Source organism: Blennius ocellaris (genome assembly GCF_963422515.1).
Source record: "Blennius ocellaris genome assembly, chromosome: 7".
In the NCBI taxonomy this organism is placed as follows: Eukaryota; Metazoa; Chordata; class Actinopteri; order Blenniiformes; family Blenniidae; genus Blennius; species Blennius ocellaris.
In genome coordinates, this window is record NC_137656.1 from 8,558,446 (window position 1) to 8,582,711 (window position 24,266).

At 42.0% G+C, this 24,266-nt stretch overlaps 3 protein-coding genes across 3 annotated transcripts; all 3 read right to left on the minus strand.

The window, feature by feature from the left end:
- Positions 1–277: 277 nt before the first annotated feature.
- psat1 (phosphoserine aminotransferase 1) lies at positions 278–5,602 on the minus strand. Its single transcript, XM_080499178.1, has 9 exons — positions 5,472–5,602; positions 3,880–3,940; positions 3,673–3,742; positions 3,386–3,591; positions 1,953–2,125; positions 1,382–1,551; positions 1,101–1,229; positions 887–1,024; positions 278–654 (listed from the first exon to the last, which is right to left on the minus strand). The coding sequence occupies exons 1-9, from the start codon at positions 5,526–5,528 to the stop codon at positions 552–554; spliced, it is 1,107 nt and encodes a 368-aa protein (XP_080355304.1). The 5' UTR covers positions 5,529–5,602; the 3' UTR covers positions 278–551.
- Positions 5,603–6,473: 871 nt separating this feature from the next.
- Positions 6,474–10,224, minus strand: isca1 (iron-sulfur cluster assembly 1). Its single transcript, XM_080500122.1, has 4 exons — positions 10,123–10,224; positions 8,346–8,399; positions 7,919–8,024; positions 6,474–7,501 (listed from the first exon to the last, which is right to left on the minus strand). Exons 1-4 carry the CDS (start codon positions 10,201–10,203, stop codon positions 7,353–7,355), a joined length of 390 nt encoding a protein of 129 aa, XP_080356248.1. The 5' UTR covers positions 10,204–10,224; the 3' UTR covers positions 6,474–7,352.
- An 878-nt stretch (positions 10,225–11,102) lies between these two features.
- tut7 (terminal uridylyl transferase 7) lies at positions 11,103–24,089 on the minus strand. Its single transcript, XM_080499499.1, has 29 exons — positions 24,018–24,089; positions 22,649–23,111; positions 21,746–21,900; positions 21,491–21,607; positions 19,881–20,058; positions 19,689–19,777; positions 19,217–19,268; positions 19,006–19,075; positions 18,698–18,824; positions 18,450–18,569; positions 18,219–18,353; positions 17,861–18,038; positions 17,062–17,738; positions 16,821–16,971; positions 15,971–16,057; positions 15,758–15,858; positions 15,514–15,571; positions 15,028–15,131; positions 14,811–14,900; positions 14,590–14,703; positions 14,243–14,320; positions 13,974–14,151; positions 13,771–13,818; positions 13,561–13,652; positions 13,368–13,483; positions 12,890–13,089; positions 12,620–12,690; positions 12,464–12,530; positions 11,103–12,198 (listed from the first exon to the last, which is right to left on the minus strand). Exons 2-29 carry the CDS (start codon positions 23,091–23,093, stop codon positions 12,140–12,142), a joined length of 3,957 nt encoding a protein of 1,318 aa, XP_080355625.1. The 5' UTR covers positions 23,094–23,111; positions 24,018–24,089; the 3' UTR covers positions 11,103–12,139.
- Positions 24,090–24,266: the final 177 nt, after the last annotated feature.

Below are 24,266 nucleotides of genomic sequence, written 5' to 3' on the forward strand. Positions count from 1 at the left end.
CAAATCAACTCGACCAATCTTAATTATCATCAGTCACCTCATCACCTATTTTGTTATCATTATTAATATAATTGTGTATGACTATGATGGGGGTTTCCTCATCTGTTCTGTTAAAGCATCTTTAAAAAGTGATGAATAAAAGGTTTTAAAAAAAAAGCAGATGAGACCCAAAACAAGTGTCCATCCATTAAAAACCTTTGAGGCTAAAATGAAAGATTACCAATAATTAAAGCAGGAAGTGACACAAAGATTTGCACAGCAAAATGCTGCCAAGTTACATTTATTGGAGTGTAAACCTACTGTAAACAAGTAACAGGAATAAACAAGTATGTACATTCGCCGTTTTTTTAATAATACTAAACCTTAATTTTACAGTACACGAACGTAAGACATCACTGGTAACAGCAGTTTTTCAGTACTCGGGGTTAAAAAGATGTTAAAGGGTGTTTAGTCCACATCCAAAGTGGAGCTTAACTAGCAGTAAATCTTTTTACTGTTCTAAAGTGGTCAAACGCAACCATGTGACAGGAAACTTTTGCGTACAGCCGGTTTTATTGGTGCTCCTTGAGGAACTCGTTCATGTAGCTGGCGAGGGCTTCGGTCTCCTCCAGCGTCACAGCGTTGTACAGAGACACACGGATTCCTCCCACTGATCTGCAGGGCGACAAAAAAAGTGTCACGTTTACTACCGACGACTAAAAAGACTAATTAAATCCACCAGGCATTCGGCCGATACCGACCAGAACACGAAAACGGCCAGCGTTTCTCTCTCATACCCATGAAACAAAGCAATGCTAAAAATAAATCAGGTTTTGTGATAAAGCCATTAAATGCAGATTTGCTCCAGAACCAAGAGTGTCCACCTCTAAAATAACAGCAAACTGACCTGTGTCCCTTCAGTGATATCATCCCACGTTTGGAAGCGCCGTCCAGAAACTCCTTTTCCAAGGCGTCGTCTCCCTCCCTCTTCCCCAAACGAAACGTCACGTTCATGCGGCTCCGGCAGGCCGTATCTACAGGACACCTGCACGTAGCCATGGGACCGTTAGCTTTCAGCGCCGACGTTTAACAGTCCATACGTTTCAAACTTTGATGCTCACACGTAGAAGCCGTTGGAAGAGTTGACGATGTTGTAAATCATGGAGGACTTCTGCTTGGTGAGCTCATCCATGGCAGCAATGCCGCCGTTGTTCTTCACCCACTCCAACACCAGACCCATGATGTAAATGCTGCAGCGCACACACACACACAAACGAACGCACACGCACACACACACGTTAAAACCAAAGATTCTTCAAGCGTTTCCAACCTATAAATGTCCTCTATTCTGCTCATAATGACATCTTGATCACCGAGAAGCTTCTCACACTGGAGTCAGTACCTGAAACAAGGCGGCGTGTTGTACATGGAGTTCATCTCAGCCTGCACCTTGTAGTCCAGGACGATGGGACACTCCTTAAGTGTGTGGCCCAGCAAGTCCTCCCGCACGATGACCACTGTGACCCCGGCACAACCAGCGTTCTTCTGAGCGCCGGCGAAAATCAGCCCGAACTACACACAGCCAGGGATCAAATGTGAAGATACTAATTTAACAATTCCACCCCCAAAAAAAAAAATGAGGGGCAAAGCCTTTGAGAGGAATCTGGATCTTAATGCAATTTTTGAGATTTTATCAAAAAAACAAAGCTTAAACTATAGAATCAGTTTATATTGATATATATATATATATAAATGGCTACGAAAATGAGGAAAAGCTGAAACACACAAGTTATTACTGCTTATCCAAGGAATTCACTAAGATTAGATAATCGACGTCAGTCCTTTTTATAGAAAAATAAAGAAATAAGAGAAAATAAATAAATATGAATACTTGTTTTATATATAAACCATTTTTTTTTTTTAATGAAAAAGTCAACAAAACACCAAGTTTTATTGTATTTTATGCGCTTTACCTTTGACACGTCCACCGGTCGAGACAGAAAGTTGGAGGACATATCGCCCACGAGGACCACGCCGTTTGTTTCAGGCACAAAGTTGTATTCCACGCCGTGGACCGTCTCGTTGCAGCAGTAGTAAACGTAGGAGGCAGACGGGTTCAGCGTCCAGCTGCTGGGCTCGGGGATTTCTAGAAGGAGCAGCAACACAATAATGCTTTTTGTCCAGCTCCTTGCACAAGCAGCACAGATAAATGACACTTTATTAATAGCATACCAAGTCATAGACCTTCTTTCTCATGGAATTTAAAGTAGGAAATATATGCTCTAGATCTGATAATCGTCCGATATCTCCTAGATCAGACGATCTCATTCGATGAAGATGTGACCTCCTGTAAACTGGTGAAGTTCTGCATTAATCTCATCCCAATATCTGTGACGATCGCACGCATGAACCTCACACCCTTTATACCTTGAACCAGTTTTTCAACTTAGCTGAGAGTCTCGGTCTACAAATGACGAGTTCATGAAAGAACATGCCTGAAGAGAGTGTCGGACAACAGTGAGTTCTCACATCCAGGGTGAAGCCTGGCTTCAGCCCTGCTATGATAAGTTGGATCAAGCAGTATATAGGATAGATGGATGGACTGAAGTTTATTTTTCTACTGCTTGTGATATCTGGACACCGGCTGAATATTTAAAACGTCTCCTATGGCCTCTAGGTTACAGCTCGGTGGATGCTGCAGCCTGATGATGATTTCCACAATAATAAGTAGGAAGCAAACAAAATACCCATCTTTTTACTGTTATATTAATTATTTCAGGCTTATTGTCATTTATTGTGGTAGGAGATCACAACAATAGCACATCAAGGCCAGCAAATCTACACAGAGACGGATTTTTCTTTATATGTTGAGTTTAGAAATTGTGCTTTGACTGATTTTTTTCTCCAATCACTCTTCCGTTTTAAATATATCCAGGAAGCTGCAGCTGCCACTGAAATTAAGAAAAGGACACAATTCTCTCTAAAAAGTGGGTTTTTAATCTCTGTAAAGCGAAAATTCTAACAAACCAGGGGACAGACAGAAGACGCATGTATTTTCAAATCATAAAACTCGATTAAACATACTTCAAAACAGCCTTCAAATAATTAAATACAGTAGCGCTTCACTGAAAATGACTCAACCATGTGGAAAAAGACTACTGGCATGCCGAGGTTTTCACAGGTCGTTGGATCTATTGTTTATTACGCAACATCCCGGGTGGACGGCCAGGGTTCGTAAAGGGACAGAACCAACGCCGCCAGACTGGCAATGACCAACTCATGAAATCAAACTACGTCTGTGTTGAAAATTTTAAATCAAATGAATGCCAAAGCAATGACAAATCAAGTTCTGTAAAGAAGGTAAGAGTGTTTGTTTTGCCGGATAAGGAACAGTCCAGCAACTTACTGGTGTAGCTGTCCAGCTTCGGGTGGACGACGTTAACTTTGCCATATTTCTCTGCTTCTTTCGCCGCCTTAGCCGACCACGTGCCCGTCACCAGGTAATCGGCGCACCTGTCTTCCTTCAGCCCCATCAGGTTGAGAGGAACGGCGCTGAACTGTCCGGACCCGCCGCCCTGCAGGAACACCACCTTGTAGTTGTTCGGGATGTTTCTGTGGAAGATGAGCGTTGGCTGCGTTAACCACCGCGCGGCGTTAACGGTGGAGCGCCGGTACATTGTGACGGCGGCTTACAGCAGCTCTCGCAGGAGACCTTCCGTTTTGTTGATGACTTTTAAGAAGTCCGACGATCGGTGGCTCATCTCTGATCGGAAGACAAGAAAAACAAAAACAAAAACGTGAACGACACTGATGTTCCTTCTTTCGGCAAGCGGCTCTACATTTATCAACACGGCTGGTGCAGATGTTTCATTTGATAGTCGTGGCTCTAGTTTCACTCACCAAGAATGCTGATACCGGTGCCGTTGTAATTAAGGAGCTCCTTCTGTGCTTGAAGCATCACCTGAAGCAGATAAACCACATAATGACTGTCTTATCAGAGGCCACAAGCATTAATCATGCTTCTGTGGGTCTGATTTTAAAGAGGTCTAAGAATTAAGGGGAAAAAAAAAAAATTGTCACAAGTGAATCAAACCTGAGGAGCTGCTATGTTTACTCTGTAAACGATCAACAATGGCGACAGACTGTGAGCATCTGCACTCTCCTGTTACGGTTATTGTCACATGAAGTCCAGATTATTTGTACAAATTCTGAGGCAGGAAAACAACGTTTCTAGAGAAAGCCCACACACGCACGGGGAAAACATGCAAACTTCACACTGACAGAAGCTCAAGCCCAAGTTCTGACCACGACCCCACCGTGTAACGTAGAAAAAAACTCAATGTATAGAGCAAAACACCAAAGCCTGTCATTTAAGAGGCTCAGACCAGTCATTTCTTTCACCGATGATTCTGTGAAAGCACCCTATGAATAAATTAAATGTATGGTTTGGTATATATACAAAAAGTTTTGATACAGCATTTGAATGTGTTCTATATCAGTGCATGGTTTTTGTCTCGGTTACTTCAAAGTTCAAAAACTTAATTTGGAGCCTAATTTGTGAGATGGAAATGTCTCAAAATGTCTCAAATGCCCCCCCCACATAATGCCAATTTACATCCTCCAATTCCTCATATATATGTTGTTGGACTGTGGGGGGGGACTGAAAACTGTTACATGGATAGGAAAAACATAAACCTGCAAACTTTACATAGAAAGGAAAAAAAATGAAATAAGAAAAAGTTCATCTCAACAATGAAAAAAACCGAGCATTAGATCGTACATCCGTCCAAATTTTCAGGCATAAAAATGTGACACTCCGGGTGCTGGTTGAAATGATCAGGAAACTTATTTTTTAACACACTTTTCATTCAAATGTGAAAAGGCACAGTGTGCTGGGTTCAAATTAGGTCGTGGCAGAGCATTAGAACGTTGTGTCCCTCATTACACAATAATTACAGTCATCAGGTTTGACTGGCCCCGAATACCGAGACAAACCGAAAAGGTGCAAACCAAATGGGAGCTCAGATTATTTTCAATTTGAAATGCCATTTCTGAATAAAACCTAGAACTTTACAGTGTGTGTGTGCATGCGTGTGTGTGTGTGTGTTTTAGCGCCGTCTAGAGGCAGCTGTTAGTGAGGCTTGACAAAGGCAGCAGGTTTCCACATGAATTGATGAGGCTGATGCAACGACACACACAGTTTTCATCCTGCACTCACGCAGAAGCGCTCTCTCTCTCACACTCACATACACACACACACACACAACGCGACTATGATGCGTTCACGGACACTCTGAGATGCCTGAGCAGAGATGAACACCCAGGCGAAATAAACAGCTTAAATTCATGATAACCTACACAATTTGAATCGTGTGTTTGTCTATGAATCAGAATCAGAAAGATTAACTCCTCTGCATTTACCTGACAGCTGTTTCTGAGATCGATAACAACTCCCGGACACAATTAGCGTCAACGCGGAGATCAAAACTCACGGATTGTGGCAGTTTTGCAGGCCCAGCACCGAAGTTGAAGATCTGTTTCTGCTCCATGGTTTAAAGAGGGATCGTTGCGTGCAGCTGCGTGTTCTGGAGGCGCTGTGCGTGGATGGTTTCCCCTCTCTGGCTGGCTCCTCCTGCCTCTCGGCGTCAGCGTGGAAATCACAGAGCACGGTGATGCATTCAGGGACGCCCCGGAAAACTGGAGGCCTCGTTCAGAGCGGGGTGTTCGTTCGGCGTTCTCCAAAACGTGGCTCGTGAGCTTCCTCTAAAGTTCATCCCATCAAAATGAGATTCACCATTTCACCATTCCCAAACGCAAGACTATTCATCATCTGGTTGGTCATCAAACATTTGCTCTGTTCGACAAATTAAATTAGCTTTATTGTCATTAGACGTCACATATGCTGTACTGAAATTACAGATGCCGCTTCCTCTGCAGCAGTATAAAGTGTAGAAAAGTAGACAAATTGTACACAAACAATACAAAATGAAATAGGATTGCATGTGATGGTGTTAATGAACGATAATGGCCATGTCAACAGTTATTCAATGATCTCATGACGCAAGGATAGAAACTGACAGTTTGTTTCGGATTTAGTGTTTATATATCAATGGTATTTAATGTAGTTTATATATATTTATATAGCATTCAAACCCACTCTTGAATTTGGATCTTACCATCATTTTGAAAGGCTTTTCTTAGCGCTAACACTAAACACTAAATATCCATGACTTAATCCGGTGAGTGTCACCTATTGTGTGGCTGTTTCTGAACTTTAACCCTAATCTTGCCAGGGACAAACTGAAAATTGAGTCACTCTTTCATTATTTACATTCTTTCGCCTAAGAGACTAACCACATTTTTAGAATACGACTTAAATATGTTGTACGTACATTTCCCCACAACCTTAAGCATAGAAAAGCTAGACATCACAGCGCACATAGGATCATAACTTTAATAAAAAGATGAGAAAAAAATGGACACAAGGCAGACTTTAGCTAATATTTAATATACAGACATATTGCACAGGTTACAAATCTTCAGAGTACATCATGTTTTCAAACATAAATTCCTGGCTTTTGATGAAGCAACAGAAACCTCCTGCACTCCGACGTGAGGGATACATGTTTTGTGCGTTGCTTTTGTGCGTATGCTTTATTCAAGGGTTTTACATTCTTAGTATTTACACGCAACGATAAATATATATCTTATACTATTTAAAAGATTTTACAAACTGAAAAACAGTTTAAAGACACTCGAGATCGTCCACTTTTGCATACGAGCGGTACGTGGCGCTGGATGATAGCGCACCATCTGACCAGTGATGTTGGCATTCGTGAGATTTTAGTGGACAGATTCAAACTCAGAAACGGGACAGTTTGTATTCTTATACTTTGTCCTCTTGGGTTGACCAGCTTAAACCACTCTCAACTCTTAGGGAGTACGCTCCTCTGCCATAAAGTACTATTTGCTCCAGGTTGTGTTGCGATTTGACCAAATATATGAAATTGACACCAGTACTTTTCTAATAAAAGAAAAAAAAAAACATCACAGTTTTGGAGACTTTTCAGGAGCAGAGCAAAAAAAGTAATGAGAAAAAAAAAAAAAATGTTTTTAACACCAGAGAAGCTCTACCTATGAAATTGTTGTGTGAACACTTTCTACCAACATGGATTGTGTTCAATCTTCAGTAGATTATTAACATGTGCGTATGTGAGCGGTCTGCAGGTGGAGCGATGGCGGGAACGTGGGCGTTTCCACCTCTCTAGGGATTTCCTCATGCTCAGCGTCCTCGGGCTCACAGTCTTTCTGGATGGGACAGAATTGGGAGCGGGGAGGGTGAGGGTGGGAGGGGGACGGAGAAGCCGCGATGCTCACATGTTGAAGCTTTCTCCACAACCACACGTGCCCTTGATGTTTGGGTTGTTGAAGACAAACTCGCTGGACAGTTTCGACTCCACAAAGTCCATCTCGGTTCCCAGCAGCGTCAGCTGGGCCTTCTTCTCTATAAACACCCTCACACCTGGAAAAGGAGTCGCACGTGTCACTGGAGAGCTGTGCTGCACAGTTACAAGCTACCATCATGTGGGTTTCGGTTATACGTTTCCCGTGACGCACCATGGAAAATGATTTTCGGACAATTTTACAGACATTAAATCGAAAGTAAAAAGCTTCATCGTGAAAATGGTTTAAAGTGGGAGCGGCCATCTTGTAATGTTATCCTGAATTCTGGCGTTCGAACCAAACTGAAAGCAGCACAAAAGCCCAGATAAACAGAAACATTTCCAAATGTAGAACACTTTAACGGTTGATTCTGAAAGTGAAAGAATCGTGCTTAAAATCAGCCTCAGAGCCTCGTCAACATTTGCTGCATTTGTTTTCATCATCTACATCTGAAATCATTATCAGAGGGGAAAAAAATAAAATAAAGCCATCTTACCATCCTGCAATACTTCCTCATCGGATTTGTCTTTCTCCTTTGTATAGTCCAGTGTGTAAGTCAGTCCATTGCAGCCCCGCGTTCTCACTCCAACCTTCAAACCAATCTGAGGAGGAGCCAGATAAACAATGACTTATGGAATTAATGTAGGAATGGGTATTATCTCGAGAATGACCACATCCTGCAATGACAATAACTAACACAAATGCACCAATTATTCTACATATTTGTTGAGGATTTGGACATTTTGGGAATTAAACCTAATGATTATATTATTCATTTGAAGAAGCCTGAAAAGTGACCGGCACCTCAAGCTATTCTAAAGAGACAACAGTGGTATGAAACCTTGTTATTATGCACTGATTGAACTCGCCTTTGAAACACATAAGATGATGTTGCAGCACATGAAAACATATCAGTTACTCACATATTCAGGCCTGTCCTGCAACAACACTTGGATCTTGTTCACGGCTGCGGGAGTCTGGAAAAGACAACGGAGAGAAATATTATAAAAATGTTTTGTTGCGTGAGATTACGTTTCGATATCACCCCCATCTTACTGTAACTCATGTTGAGGTTTATGTAAACCACTTTGTCCATGTTGTTAATCTCTTAAAGCCCTAAAAGAATCTCACACCTGTCTGTGAAATAGATCCTCTCATAATTTCACTCGTAACCCAATTTTTTTATAGCTATTCAAATGCTTCAGTCGTACAATGTCAAACTGCATTGTTCGTAACAAAGCTCTAAACTATGTTTCCATATTCATAAAACATCAAACACATTGTAGGATGTATTATGTTAATAATTTCCTTTCAATGATTACAAAATATATATATGACATGCACTGAACCACTACATTAAAACCGTCAGTGTTGATTGGTGTACTCTTTATCAAGCCACACACACACACACACACACACACACACACACACACACACACACACACACACACACACACACACACACACACACACACACACACACTATCTTTACAGAGCACACATGCTGATATGCACCATCAGGACATTTTCAACCCACCCATTTAAAAAAAACACAAAAAAGAAACATGTCTCTGCACTGATAACTTGCTCTCAAAAGTCTTACTTTTAAGTTGTAACCGTGATAACGGGGAAAGGCACAGCTTTTGAACTACCGGTACTAAAATGTTGTGTTCTTCCAACCATGTGGTAAGCCTCTGAGACCTGTAGTGTCAGAAATAATTAGTACTGTGCACTTAATAATACAAAGAGGTGTAAAGGCTGTTTCTCCAGCGTCACACGTCAACATCAGACTTGAGGGGCCTCGTTGTGGGATTTTTCTGAGTGACGAAAACAAAAACATGCGTTTGAGGCAAATTGCCTGTGTGAATGGGAGTGTATGCCCTAAATTGGACAAACAAAAATAAAAGATGGAACAAATGGGACTTTAAAGCACAACTAAAAATGTATTCATTCTGTATTCTAGGGTGTAAAAATCACAATTAAAATTGTGATAAAGTGTAACTTCGATGAAAATCAGAGATAAAAAAGGTGATCAGATCGAGATAAAGTATGGTATAGCAAACGGCTTTAATAATGCCACTGACCGTTTGATAACTATCATATCTTGGTTGACTGATGTGAAAACATGACAGGCTCACCTTTAAAAAATACAAAAAAAAGAGGTTTAGCATGGAGATAAATTATATATTCTTTATTTGATACATCTCGTTTGTAGTAGTCTGTAAAGACTTCGCTAACTTAAAGGGATCACACACCTACCTCCAAACATAAAGGTGAATCTAACGATGACCCAAAATGAGAGCTTGCTCATGAAAGCAGACGTAAAGTTTCTAAATATCTGGCATTTATTGAGGTTCAGTTTGTGTTTCACTGCGAAAGTGCGACACTCGGGATGCTAACGTGCACTGATGACATAGACGGTTATGTGACACTTCGTGAAAGCTCAAGAGTCACGCATGACAAACCATCCAGGTCTGTGTATCAGTTAAAGAAGAGTCTTTGTCGTGGTGGAAATTAGAGGAAACCCCCAGAGAAAGTAGAAGCCGACTTGTTGTGAGTCCCTCTGAAGTCACAGCGGGTTTAGCTAGCTCAGCTAACTTACACAACTGTCACGACATCGCGCTGCTGCTCACATCCCTGGAGGAGAGGTGACAGTGAGCGAGCTGAAAAGATAGTTAAAGCGCAGAGAGTAGAACTTACCAGTGTCAGCGCGGCTCTAGTAGGCAGTATCTTTCTCTTGCTGACCGCTCGGACGGTCGCTCGCACCATGGAGGCAGACATGTTGAGCAAGTACAGTGTAGCTCACAACATACAACTGCGCATGCGCTTATTACACAGTGCCCGCCCTCAAGAGTGACGCTCTCAGCGCTGATTGGCCGATGGAAAGAACGACGGACAAGGCAGCCAATGAGCTCATGGATGAAACTGCATGACATATAATAGGTGTTGCGTAACCTCCCAGTAAAGCCCAACAATACACAGAAACAAGAGCATGTGCCAGGACTTTATGTACCCTGTTGTTTATGCGAGGATTATTCTTGTGTCGACCCAAAAGGCAAGGCACAAAGATTACTATCCTAGGCGGCTGTTTAATTTTATTATTATTCAGCCCCCGTTATTTGCCTATAACTCGTCCAGGCACTGTTGGTAGCACATGCACAAAAGGAAAATCAAAACACATCAAAAAGTGTGGAAAATTCGGTCATAGTCTGCCATGCATTTTGTTAAAATTCAGCTTCTTCTTTCTGGAGGAGAAAAAAAAAAAAACGCCAAAAATTTCCCATAGAAAGCGGATGGGAGAGGCACCTCAATGTATAGACAGCACCAGCAGATGGTGGTAATGCAACTTTATGGACGCAAACTGCTGTTAAGCCAAGAACTCCTCTGGAATTCAAGTCTTTATTATAGTTAGTAAATAAAAAAAAATAAAAAACTAAACACTCAATTAGAATGGTTCTCATTTCTAAATTAAATCAGTGAGATTTGGAGGTCTGAGCATTCAGATCACTAAATATGGTCAAAATTGTATTCCCAGCAGTGTTCTGTTTGTTTATTAATTGAGCCAAGTCAGTTTAGTCAGTAACTGCTTTTGTGGTTTCTTCATTGAGGTCGGCGTCTTGACAAACCTTGTATCTTCACATTTGAAAGAAAAAAAGAAAACCAGACATTTTCAGTTTTTGATTGGGTTTAATGACTTATTTAAGACACAAAATGAATCACAGGCCATTTGTTTCTGGCAGGATCAACATTTCCTAATATCAAACTAAACCTTCAATTTGGGTCCAACCAAACATAAGACTGGCATTAAAACAAAGCTACTTTAAAATGAGAATGTTGACAACAATACAGATTTTTTTTCCTTTATAAAATTCAGCAATATTATCTCAACGATAAAGCCAGACCGCCCAAAATGAAAGCTAAATGATAGGTCTTTGAGACAAAACTAGCAGCAACATATTTCAAAGGGTGCTTGGACCCCCACAGTGCAGCTACCAATCTGTGGCACCATTACAATGACATTATGCCTTTGTAGCAAATAAATACATTTATCTCTTCAGTGAACCGAGATCACCTCTAGTTTCTGTATGCATGCTCACACAGTGTTTGCAGCAAAGTGTGTCAGCATTTTTTTTTTTTCCTTTCTACTTTTGACTTTGCTCTGTTAATATTACAACACTTCCTGTTATGGGTGAAAACTCAGATGTCGGGGTCAACAAAGGAAATACAGATTTATACTCCTCCAAGCAGGAAGTTCTGGGGCAGGATTCTATCCACAAAGCATGAAGAAAAAAAATTTACTCAAAGGGAAAGAAAAAAATACTGTGATCCTGAAAAAAACAAGTTGAGAGGGTATCTTTTTTTTTTTCTTCTCTTTTAATAAAAACACTGCAGGTCGAGCCTCTGTAAAAGCCAGACGGGAAATACCCAGCTGGACATCAGTGCAGAGGACAAATTAAACCGGACTTAAAATTTTGTGTTAAAATGAAGTCTGTAAAAAGCTCTTTAAAGAAAAGAGCTTATTGGGGTGGGGTGGGGGGGTGGGAATAAAATGAACACATAAAAAGGCCCTATTTGGCTTCAAGTCAAGGCGTCCTGGCTTTGGCTTTGAACGGGCTCACACTGGCCCAACAGTACCATTCAGATTTACTTTTCTGGACTTTCGGTGTCTGCCTGGACAACAGAAGGATCTCATGGTTTGTGAATCCACCGCTGATGCTCATTCCACAGGACTCTTCCTGTGACCCGAGCGACCAAGGTTTCTGCAGGCTAAACTACCTGAAACACACCGGAAAACAACTGTCAGCATTGAACTCAAACACATTTTGAACCTCACATGCAGCTTTTGTAAATCTAGAAATTCAACAGATGTGGGAAATGATGACGCTGACCACATTGCTCCATTTTAAGTTTAAAGAGATGTTTTACTCTCAGTATGAAGCCCAAAAAGTACAAAAACCTTTCCCAATACGTAGAACCGACAAGATTATTTTAAATGGAAGGCTTGATTCCATTTTACCAAAGCAAAAAGAGAAGCGATTACCTGCTTGTGGACTTAATATCACATTTTGTTGCTTTCGCCTCTTCTTCTCCTCTTGCAAAGGCAAACCCTGGGAACCAAAGGACAGTCAGCAAAGCCACAGACGGGTGCATGCACACAGCCATTTCAAAATGGTAATGTCCAAGTCAGAAAACAGACCTGTTTTTCCTTTTCTCTTATATTCCTAAAGTGGGCTGAAGGAGGAGCAAAGTTTTCCATCCTCGCATTACCTGCCAAAATGATCCGATTTAAAAGGGAAAAGAAAGCGTTATTACTATAGTTAGGAATAATAAAAGCACAATGCAAGAGGGTATTTACATTTGGAGGACTATGCAAACCACGTGTCATCATTTAACCAAAAAGTGGTTTTGCTTCGCATTTATCGTCAAAGAGATCTAAAATCGACAACAATCCAAATATGGTGTGAACCTGCAGGGTTTCTGTACAGCTGGCAGTCCCTCTTGATGTGGGCATTCGATCCGCACAGAAAGCAGGAGCGTGTGTCCAGTGCATCTCTTTTCCTCCAGTGTTCATTCTTGTATTTGGCCTGATCCCTGGCATCGTCTGCTGGATCCATTTTGTCCCGCAGGTAGTCTGGCCTTTTCTCCAAATCCCTTCTGTGCTTGGACCTGCGACATAAACAGGGGGAGGGGATCAGCGGTACAAAGATTAATAATGCATTGCATCAAACGAGTCACTGCAGCACACAAAGTCGTGGAGCAGTGACATTCACAAGTTGACGTGTGAGACACACATAAGCAGCATCTTTATCATCTACTAGAAAATGTCTCTTGGTACTCAAGAGTACTTCGTTGAAAGAGAGGAAAAAAAAAAAAAAAGATCCCCCTCCCCCCGTCATATAAACCAAAAAGAGTAAATTGTGATAATTTTCAATGATCACACCTACTTCTTACGCATGGGGCAGTCTTTCATGAAGTGGCCGATCTTGCCGCAGATGCGGCAGCAGCGATCATTTGGAGCCACCTCCCCCTCAGTGAGGACCTCCGGATCAAAGAAATACTCCTGGGACGATACACAAATGAATCAGACTCAGAGCTTCAACAATACCACCGCGACAAGCCAATAGTGTTTAGACCAACCATCTGACTGGGGTACACCGGGGGGAACACTTTCACTGGTGTTCCAAACACTGTTCTGCCGTTGATGAAAGCCTTCATGATGAAGTTTGTCACTGTTGAAGGACACACAAAAAAAAGGGTACAGATGAGAACAAACTACAGTGGAAAGGAGGTGAAGAAGACAGGGAATGCTTTTTTTTATTTTTTTTATTTTAAGAAAGGATTTCATACTTTTCCTTGAGAGTCCAGCACCCAAATTATGATTCAGGTCAAAGGGATCTGGAATGTGAACAAAAACAAAGAGCTTCATCAGCATAATAAACACTTGTGGTCCACCATAAACTGAGACATGTGATGAATCTCATCTTTCTTTGCGATGCGTTTAAAATGCTTGGCAGATAGAAAATCTTGTGAATAAAAATCAGTCGGCTGACCTTCAATGACGATGTACTTGGACGTCCACTGCTTGTTGAACGTGGTGAGTCGCGCATGCTGTCGAACACACACTACGTGCTCCTTGAAGTCGAAGTCCTCGGTGTAAAAGCGGAGCAGGCCGAGCCAGAGCTCGCCCACCGACTCTGTGTTCTTCCCGTACTGTGGCCAGCGACTGGGCTGCAGGACCGGGAGGAGAACATCCTCGACAGTGATTTGTTGTTCACACACAATTACAGATGATAACCACACCAGTTTACAAAATACTCACCAGTGTTTGCAAATCATCAAAGAAGTACACGTTCCAGCCATCTACCAGAACCTCAGGCTTTGTCTTTCCATTATAAATCTGAAACAAAAAAAAACAAAAAAATCTCATAAATCAATTTGTAGAACTGCTAAAACACTATATATGTTAGAAATTCTTAGTATAACGTACAAAATTACTAAAAGCATTACAACTTAAAGTGATTGGATGGAAGAAAGAAAAATGATATTCTTAGAAAGTTCATCATCTCTGAATTAAACCTTCATATTGATGAAATAAAAAGGGCATTAATTTGTTTTCAAATATTTTAATGCTAATACACAAAAGTATTCCAGACACGGAGCCTGTACCTCCTGCAGCACCGGGATCACTGGAGGGTTCCTCTGCTGGAGGAAGAACAGCACCATGAGGGTGTAAGCGTAGGACGAGAGGCTGCCACGGGAAGCATCCCCGATGTCACACATCTGTGAGAGGGAACAAGGAAATATAGATGAGCAATACAAGAGTGAAAACGACAATAAATACAAGCTGTTGATACAAATGCTTGCCGTGGGGAGTACAACGTGTTCACCTTGGCAAACACCTTCATGACGTAACAGAGAATCTTGACTCTTCTGTCAATGGCTGCATATGAAGCGAGCAGGTGAGTGTTGTACAAGGCCTGAAAAGAGGAAACACAGGTTAACCTCGAAGCAAACACTGAAAGTTTATTTGAAATTGGCTTTTTACACTACCGTCTGTGTCGACTTTATTCTTATAGGAGACAGAATCGTGACAAAGAATCCTACCAGTGTGTTGTAGAGGCTGATGTCTCCCTCCAAGCCGGTGCGAACATGGTAGAACTTCACGATGGGAACTTTAGCCGTTGTGATGGGCAGGATGTTCTTCAGACCTGGAGACGGGGCACAGATGAGGAGAAAAATACTCAATTTCATCCTATTTCTGAAAGATTTTTTTCTTCAGTTCATATGAGTTTGTCTGTGGAAACAACGTTCTCACATCCACTGTATAGAATCATTGAAATTAATGTAAAAACTGTTAGAGCTGTTAGAGCAACAACGGTATTAAGGAAAAAAAGTATACAATTACTTTAAGGTTTTAATAAGGCAGTGAAAGACATTTTGTCGGTGGAGTTAAGTTTCCTAAACACTGACTCAACAGGCACAATATTGACATTTTAAAAGAACAAATTAAAAGCAGAATAGCTAGTTTTCATTAGATCAAATCTCAAACTGACATCAACAAAAGAGAATTTTTTTTTTTGCAATGCCTACCTGGGTGTTTCTTTAGCATTCTCGCCAGGCTTTCGATAATACTGATGCAGTCAGCATCCTGGAAGATGGAAAAGATGTTCAAGTTACAATAACTACAAAAAGAGGTCAATTTATTATCCCACACAAATGACAAACGTTATAATCTATTCATGAATACAATTATGAAGGTTTTACAAAAGGTAAACACTGATATACAACAGACACACAGAAAAACTTTGTGTTCATAGGAAATAAAACAACTTGCATCAATGGATTCCTGTCCCTCCAGCACCATGCAGATGTCGAGGTCACTTTGCCTGAAGCCGAAGCCATTTTTGGAGGATCCAAAGAGTTTCAGTCGAGCCCCTGAACAATGAAACAATTTTTTTTTAATAGGTCTGTCAGGTGTCTTCTTGTTCATAGTCCATAATATGCTCCACGCTTGTTTCGAGGTTTATCAACAAGTGATTAATTTCACCAGAAAACTGTCGTCGGACAAAAGCCTCCAGGTCTTGAAGTATGTGCTCTCTCACACCAACTTCCAGCTCTCCTGGGGCAAAGTCAGCTAGAAAGAGAGGAAAAGAAAAAAAAATACTCTGAGAATAAGCAACAATGGATCAAATAGAATACATTTTAACAAGTAAAGAACAAAACACTGAGATTTTATTTATTCCATTATTCCTCAAACTAAATGAACATAAGAAATCCATAACTGGCCCCATTGATTTTGCACTCGCATGTTCTTCCCATACTTTACTTTGCTCTTACAGCCAAAACGTGTTTCAGGTCAATTGCAATCTCTAAATTGATCACAGGTGTGAGTGTAATTATGCGTCTCACAGCATTTACATTTTGATGGCCTGGTAACCTATATCCTGTGCATCTTGCTTCCACAGCCCTGATTTAGATAATGTGGTACAGAAGATGCATGGATCATCCATAAACTTTGAACAAACAGTAAAGATGATAAGGAGATTCACACTCCCCAAATTTGTAAATACAGGAATTAAAGGAACAATTTTACCACATTAAAGCCTCAAATCTACTTCACAATTTCAGTTAATTCAATGTAAAAAATCTACACCAACTCTACAAGTGGAATTCATCGAGTTGGAAAAACCAATTAATCTGATGAAGACCAAACTTTACGACTCAGGACAAGGAAATGGAAGCAGCCTGGACTGCTGAGCTCCTTGGAATTAATTTTATTCCAGAAAACAATTAGTGTAGACGGCAATTTGACTTGCAAGTAACGGATATACACATTTACATGTAAAATATGGGAGTGAAACTTAAGTGTTAAAGATAGAAAATCACGTCCTACTTACTGAAGCACTGCTCACACACTTTGTTGAGGACCCAGAGAAACTCGGGCGTCATAGCCGGGAGAGGATCCAGCGGCACCTTCTTGAAATCTTCGGGACAATCTTTCTTCAAATGTCCATCACGCTTACACAAGCTGCACACGACCATGTGTGACTGAGACAAACGAAAAGAATAAGAACTTAGACAGCGTACCTTTTCGGGACGGTTTACTTTTAGTTTCATGTACGAGAAGCCAAAACCTACCTTTCCTCGTGTGAAAGCTTGTTTTGCGAACTCATAAGACAGTTTCCTCTGTTTTTTGTTCGCGGAACTCTGATCTTTAATGGAGTCTTCCGTCGTCGGAGGGGAAAGTCCAACAGGTGCTAGTTCCACCTCCTCTTCCTCATCCATGGAACCAGGTGTGTCCAAGTCAGGACCCTCCTCGTCAGACAGTAGCTCCTCCGCCGAGATCTCGTCCACAGGGAAAATCTCCTCGTCCTCCGTGGTCAGACTGTCCAGGTGCTGTCGGTTGAGCGCGCCACCGTCAATGTCCTCTTCGTCTTCCTCATCCTCCGACAGGCTGCTTTTGCCCAGATCCACTTTTTCCTTCTCCCTCTCCTCATCCGAGTCACTGTATTCCTCCACTTCCTCCTCTTCCTCAATAATACAATCAGAGTCTTCAGGGCCATTTTCCACAGCACTGGACTGACTCGTATATTGCGGCTGGAGGCTGAGCTGACTGAAGCCTGCCACCTCTTTCAGAGCCTCGGCGCTCTCCTCAGACTCCGGCCTGGGCTTCGTCCCTCTTTTGGGATTAGCGGCCGGCGTGTTGAGTGGCAGTGCAAAGTACTTGTACGTGGTTTTGAGGCAGTGGAGGATATACTCAAACATTTGCTGGCTGTTCAGTGTGCGAGCGACATTTCTCTTCACGGCAAATGGATCTGAAAGCAGAATTAGAAGTTGAATCACAAAAGAGCTGAAACAGGGATCCACGTCAAATAATGTGAATTATTGGCTTGATTTTCAACAAATACAACAAAGCAGAGTGAAGAAAGCCTCTGACCCTCCACAGCGATGCGCTTTTTAGGCCAGTCCTTTATCTCTCGAGAGAGAACAGCGCTGGTCCGCACACCGATAACATTGTCACCCATGTTGAAGTCCAGCGAGTAGAAACGGAGCATTTCAATCCAGAGGAGGCCAACTTCTACTTGCGGGTGAGGGCTGTGAAATGTCAGTGGGACCTGTGAGGGGAAAAAAAGACGACAAACAAACACATCACTGCCAAGTTACCAAAAATCCAATTACATTTCTACTGGCAAACAAAAAGATTTTCATATTAACATTACAAAGTTGTTCAATTTTGCCTTGTGATGAATTAGCGACATGTTTGAAATGCACTTGTAGCCTGAGTTCATCATTACCTTCCCCTTTATAGAGGAGCCTTCTGCCGACTGGGATGACTCTTTGGAGGAGGGAGTGTAGGCCCAGTGTAAATATCCATCCTCTACATGTGTGAGATTGAAGTCTGACAGCCTGGTGAGTGAAAACACCTTGATCTAAAAACAATCAGACCTGGGTTAGTTGCTTTTGGAAAACAAACCTGTCATGACATCATACAGTAAATTGAAATTGGAAAAAAAAAAATAACAGACCTCATGGTTAAAGTAGGTAGGCAAAAGAGATTCTTTGCGCTTCTGTAAGAAATAGATCACCATGAGAGCGAAGGCGTATGGTGGCAGGCCTCCTTCTTCTGCACGATCAATCTCACAGATCTACACAAGTAGAAAAGACCACAAGATAAAAACTAAATGGGATTTTTGTTAATGTTAGTAGACATTAAAATCATATATATATATATTTATTTTTTTTTAACATGACAAGGTAAAAACTGGGGGCATACCTTAGCCCAGTGTCTGAAAGCTAAAACCAACGGGAGGAGGAGAGGCTCTTTGCTGGCTAACGCAGAAAGATAGGAGGTGGTTTGGAATGCGTTTTCATTCCCTGCACTCACTTTGCAGACCAGACCACTGTGGAGAAAAACAACAGTTTTGGTTGGCATTTTAACTTTTCACTGTGATATCAAAGAAGAGCCACCCTCATAGTTTTGGAAAAGCCTTTTCAAATATCATTTTTAAGCACTTTTTAACACATATCAGAAGCCATAGATATACATAACTCTGGAACTGAATGACTATTGGAGATACTGACCTGCACTCTTCTTTACAGATGACCACAGGTACTCTGGCATGAAAATCTGCTTCCAGATCAATGAAGTGAGCTGAAAACAGTACAGAACATGTGAGATTTACACAACAGTCTGTTTCATGAGTATTATTTTCCAGACAGAAGGATCTCTAAGGGGAAAAACAAAATCTCTCAAAACAAAATCACGCAGTTAAATGAGTAAGAGTTGACTCACTGCTCACAGACAGGCTCTCCTTAACCAACAGCAACACATCTGGCTGATGCATCTGTGAATACAGTCCATTTCAAAGCCTTTATATTTGAACAGAGGGCATTCTACCAGTACAACACAATCGTTCATATTTGAAAGCTAAAAAATCAATCAATCACAATTTGCCACACGTACCATCCTGATGCCAACATCTCAAGCAAACTAATGGTTCTGACTTCTGAGAATCATCCACTAACATCAGACATATTTCTTTTAGCTTCACGTTAGTGGTTGGTAGAAGTCTGTATGACCAAGCCTCCTGGGGAAACACACTGAATTCCAGCAGCTTGCATGGCAGCCGTCAACAATGTGTACACCGGAATGTAGCTAACAGTGCAAACTGCTTTGTGACGACTGGAATGAAGAAGATCTGGAGGTTTTCGGTCAATTATAATGCACTATAAGACGACAGCATTCACACCACTGAACTACTCACGTGAGGTGGATACTGAATGTCAATGTTGACATCTGAATCCTTGAATCCAAATTTTGTGCACGAAGATCCATATAGCCGGAGTCTGATCTCTACAGATTAGAGAAAAGGAAAGAAAGAACATTTAATATCACAGCCTCAACAAAACAGACCGGGCCATCATTTAGCTTATCTCAGCAGTTTCTGATTTCTTACCGGGCAGGACGGACAAAAGGAGGTCTTGCATGGTGGAGACGACACTCTGCCTCTGCTCAAAATCCTGCTGGTTCATGCCTTGCTCCCGGACGACAGCCTCAAGAGCAGCACTCACTGCACTGATGTGCTCCGGACCAGGTGGCAGAATCTCCGTCAGCATCACCTGTTCTTGTTTCTCCTTTGAACAAAAAACACACAAAAGCAAAGAGGTGTTCAGCCCAGTTTTCGATCCATAAAACCCAGTACAAGCAGAGTGCAGTCCTGCTTTCATATCAAATACCTGGGACCAATGAAATGGAATGTGATCGACAGGAACAGGACTGAGGCAACATTCACACTCCAGATCTTCAAAATCAAATTGAATTTTTATGCTGGCATACTTGTTTTTGTTCCATCAAATTGTTTTTCAAATTGAGAATCCAATACTCAACCTTCCCTGTATTTTGACCTAGAAACCAGCTTTCTGGTGTGTAAAAAGGACATGAGGCCTGTATGGTGGCGCAGTGGTTGGCACACAGCAAGAATATCATCGGTTCAAATTGGCATGTTCTCCCCGTGTGTGCGTGGATTTTCTCTGGTTTCCTCCCACAGTCCAAGAACATGTATGTGAGATTAATGTGTGACCCTAAATTGCACCCAGGGTGTGAATGCGAGTGTGTGTGTGGTTGTCTGTGTTTTTTGGCTCTTTTCCATGAGTACCTACTCCACCCAACTTGCCTTGCCTCTCCTCAACTCAGCCTTAGATGTTTTCGATTACAATATAGTATCACAACGGCATGAGTGGAGTCATCTGAGCTTTTCCTCGTCATGCACAAATAATCAACCCCAATATTACGCGGCACAAACATGCATTTCGTATGAGCTCAAATAGATTTCTGTGGTGAGACAGAAGGTCTGTCCACACAAGAAGTGCAACATCATGCATGCCAACTGCCGTTGAACCCAAGTGAAGAAGAAGGAGGAGGGAAACAGTCATCAGGGACAAAAAAAAGTTTCTGATAGGCGAGAGAGGGAAACAGTCATCAGTGATGACAAGAGCTGTGGGAAGAATCGTAGATAAATAGAACCAGCAGATGGCGGTAATGTAACTTTATGGATGCAAACTGCTGTTAAACCCAAAAGAAAAAGACGACCAGCGGGAAACAGAACTAGAGCAACAGCTGGGCACAGCAGGGAGGACGGGTGATATCAATAACCAGTCAGCACCAGCCAAGTCCAGGAGACAGCAAAGGACCCTGGCTTGGCTTAAAGTCCATCATGACATGCTCACGAATCCCCCCCCCCCCTTGCCCCACTTGCACCAATGAAACGACCTGACAATTCTCATAACTGGACATAGGGCGCAACCTCAGGTTTGTGGTGGCCACCTTTGAAGAGGGTGTCTACTGTTTGAAACAAGCCATGATTCAAAGGTGCACTACCGATGATGTGCCCCAAAATGTACATGTTCCCATACCGGAGACACATTTCCCACCCCCCTCTCAAACAGTAAACCTCATGCGACTACCATTTTTTGGGGGGCACAAAAGACATCATGTTTAGTGATTCTTTGAGTGTTAATGGGTTCTAACAGGAAGATTATTAATATAATAGCAAAGATCATTTCTCACCCTGGCCCGTTTCTTGTGCCGTTTATCTCTGATGTGCTTGTAAGCATCCGTCAGGGTGTAGAGGAGAACATCACACAGGGCACAAGTATAAAGTGCACCAGGGTGGCTGTGCGACTTCTGAAACAACAACAACAAATAAACATAACTTATTAGATGCAGACAATGACCGTGTTGCAAACTCTTTGGAAACAGCAACATCACACAGAGGTAAAACACATTTCCAGGTGTAACAATGGTGATATTGTGAACTTCTACCTTCTTCAAGATGTAGATGTCTTCCCTGTTGAGTCGCCTCTCATTCTGCAGTAAGCTTTGTGGCTCTTTAGCTGAAAGTGTGGAATCTTCAATGACAATGCTCTGATTCTCTTCTGAAAAAGGTTTCTTTTTGTTTCTGTTTCTTCGTCTCTTCCCTTAAGACAGAAATGAGAAACATAACCAAAATACAATTACACCATTTTTGTGGACATGTAATGTGTATGACTCAGTTCAATCTCGACTCCAAAGGAGTTTCTTAATTCACGGAGAGCATATTTGAAGAAAAGCTATTATCTCAGGATTCAGTGGGTAAGGCTAACCAAATGTAAGGATCTACAGGACATTGCTGACCTAACAAGTGAGTCATGCAGCGGCACACTGGTATTAATGGTGCTTGGTGAAGATTCCTGAGCAAACTGAGCCAATTGAGTAAAACTCTGTTTTCAACCCTCCTTTAGTCATAGTGTTGAAGGCCACAGTCACTAGTAACTGGCCAGATACATTTAGGTTTATTTTTAATAAAAAGGTGTTTTCTGTTCCTGTCGCTCACATTTATTCAGGTGTTTTGTCCAGAACTGAATGACAGATGTGGCTATGGATGAACTTTCTTCTGGAAATTCACCGTATAAGTGCTGTGAATCTTGATATGAGAGGCTATGGCTAAGGGACACACCTGTTGAAACAGGGGAAGACAACTGTGGAATTGAAAGAGTTGCAGATTTATAGCGGCCTCATCGCACTGCGACTGAAATTATCAATGCACCTTAAATGGATGCAGGCCCTGAATTAAGCAACAGCTCATATTTACCACAAAAAAAAAAAAGTGAACGGAGATAGCCTGATGTAGGTATTTTTTTTACACCGTTCCACATAATTCTCCAGTGCCTTTTTTCAAATCCTCACCTGAATCTTGAGCACCGTCGTCAGTGGTGTCTCTTCTTCCCTGCTCCCTGTCGTCCGCTGAACCATCACCCTGAGTCGTCGTCCTCCTCCAGTGCTGCTGCTGCGGTTGCTGCTGCTGGAAACGCTCTCTCCAGTTATCTTCTCGAGTCCCAAAGCTGTTGTCATGGCCCGAAAACCACCGGGGTTCATCCCTTTGAGAGGGGCTGTGGCCACCCCTGAAGGCACCAGGGGAATAGCTCAGTGGCCCCAGTCCTCCCCTCTTTGCGCCGACCCAGTAGGGGCCACCCTGGTTCTTCTTGCCCTGCTGACCTCCATCTGGTCTGAAGTTCTGTCCTCTCACGTGCTCCTGTGGCCTCCAGGGTTCTGCTTTATCCGCTGCAGGTCCTCCTCCTCCTCTTTCCCAGCCACCTTGCCTGGCCCGGAAAGCTCTGCCCGTGTTATCCATTACTCTTCAATGTTAAAACTGAAGAATGAAATTACAATTAATGTGAAAATAGTCCTTATGTGTCATAAATACAAGTGGCACAAACTGTATAAGAAGACAAAAAGGTACGAAACTTGCAATACTGACAGATGATGTTTATTTAGAGCTGTAATTCATTATTGATGATTACTCTTGTAAAAATAACAATACTGCAAAACACTGTATGCGAGATGAAAAGTACAATGTCCTACTCACTGACTATTAAAATATAAACACCACCAACAGGTAGCTGGTGTTTAAATGAGTAACTTCCGTCTGCGTGTAAGTGCTACAAACTCGAATTAACGTCTCTAATTGTTGAGAAGTTGACAGCTACGAGTCAAATACACGGATCTATAAAAGACTCAACGTTTATACAGACGCCTCCCACGTTGCCTATAATACACGACAATAACATCCTGGTTAATTGAGGTCACTGTTTACCCACATATTGAGACGCAAGTCAAAGCCTCGGCGGACTTAGGCGACGGTAAAATGAGCCATCTCACCTCGCAGCTTGACTTTATGAGCTTGTTATGGCTCGGCGTTAAGTATTAGCGGAGGCTAACGGACTAGCTTCCCCAGTGCGGTTTGCCTCCCAACACGTTACTCCTTTCGCTTTGGCGAGTTAACAGCGTACACTACGAACACGTAGGTAGCAAACGCGACGTCTCCAAACCACAGGTCGTGGTTTATTCGCCTGCAGCTATACGAAGCGGTGAATGTTCGTATGTAGCATGCTAGCTAGCAGCTAGCCACACGGCTAGCGACAGCTAACGCTTCTGGGTTGTTGTTTTTTTTTTTTCCCCAAAGACCTCTTCAAACGGCAGCCGCAGCTAACGCAGGAGATGCTGGAGATAGGCCATGATTTAAAAACAAAAAACAGGTCGTGACTGGTGAACATACCTTATGTGCGGGTGCAGAGGACATAGTTGATGAGAGATTCAGGTCTGACTTGGCATGAGCGACCGTCCTGCGCCGGAGTTTGAAAGGTGACGTTTGTGTTGCTTGTTCTGGGCCTCGTCATCCTCTAAGCACCGCCTACTTTTTAAAAAAAAAGAAAAGAAAAGAAAACAAATTATAATAATAATTCAAACAAAATGCCTGAAAGACAGAAATAGCAATAAACCTCAATACATATACTTTAATATTTGC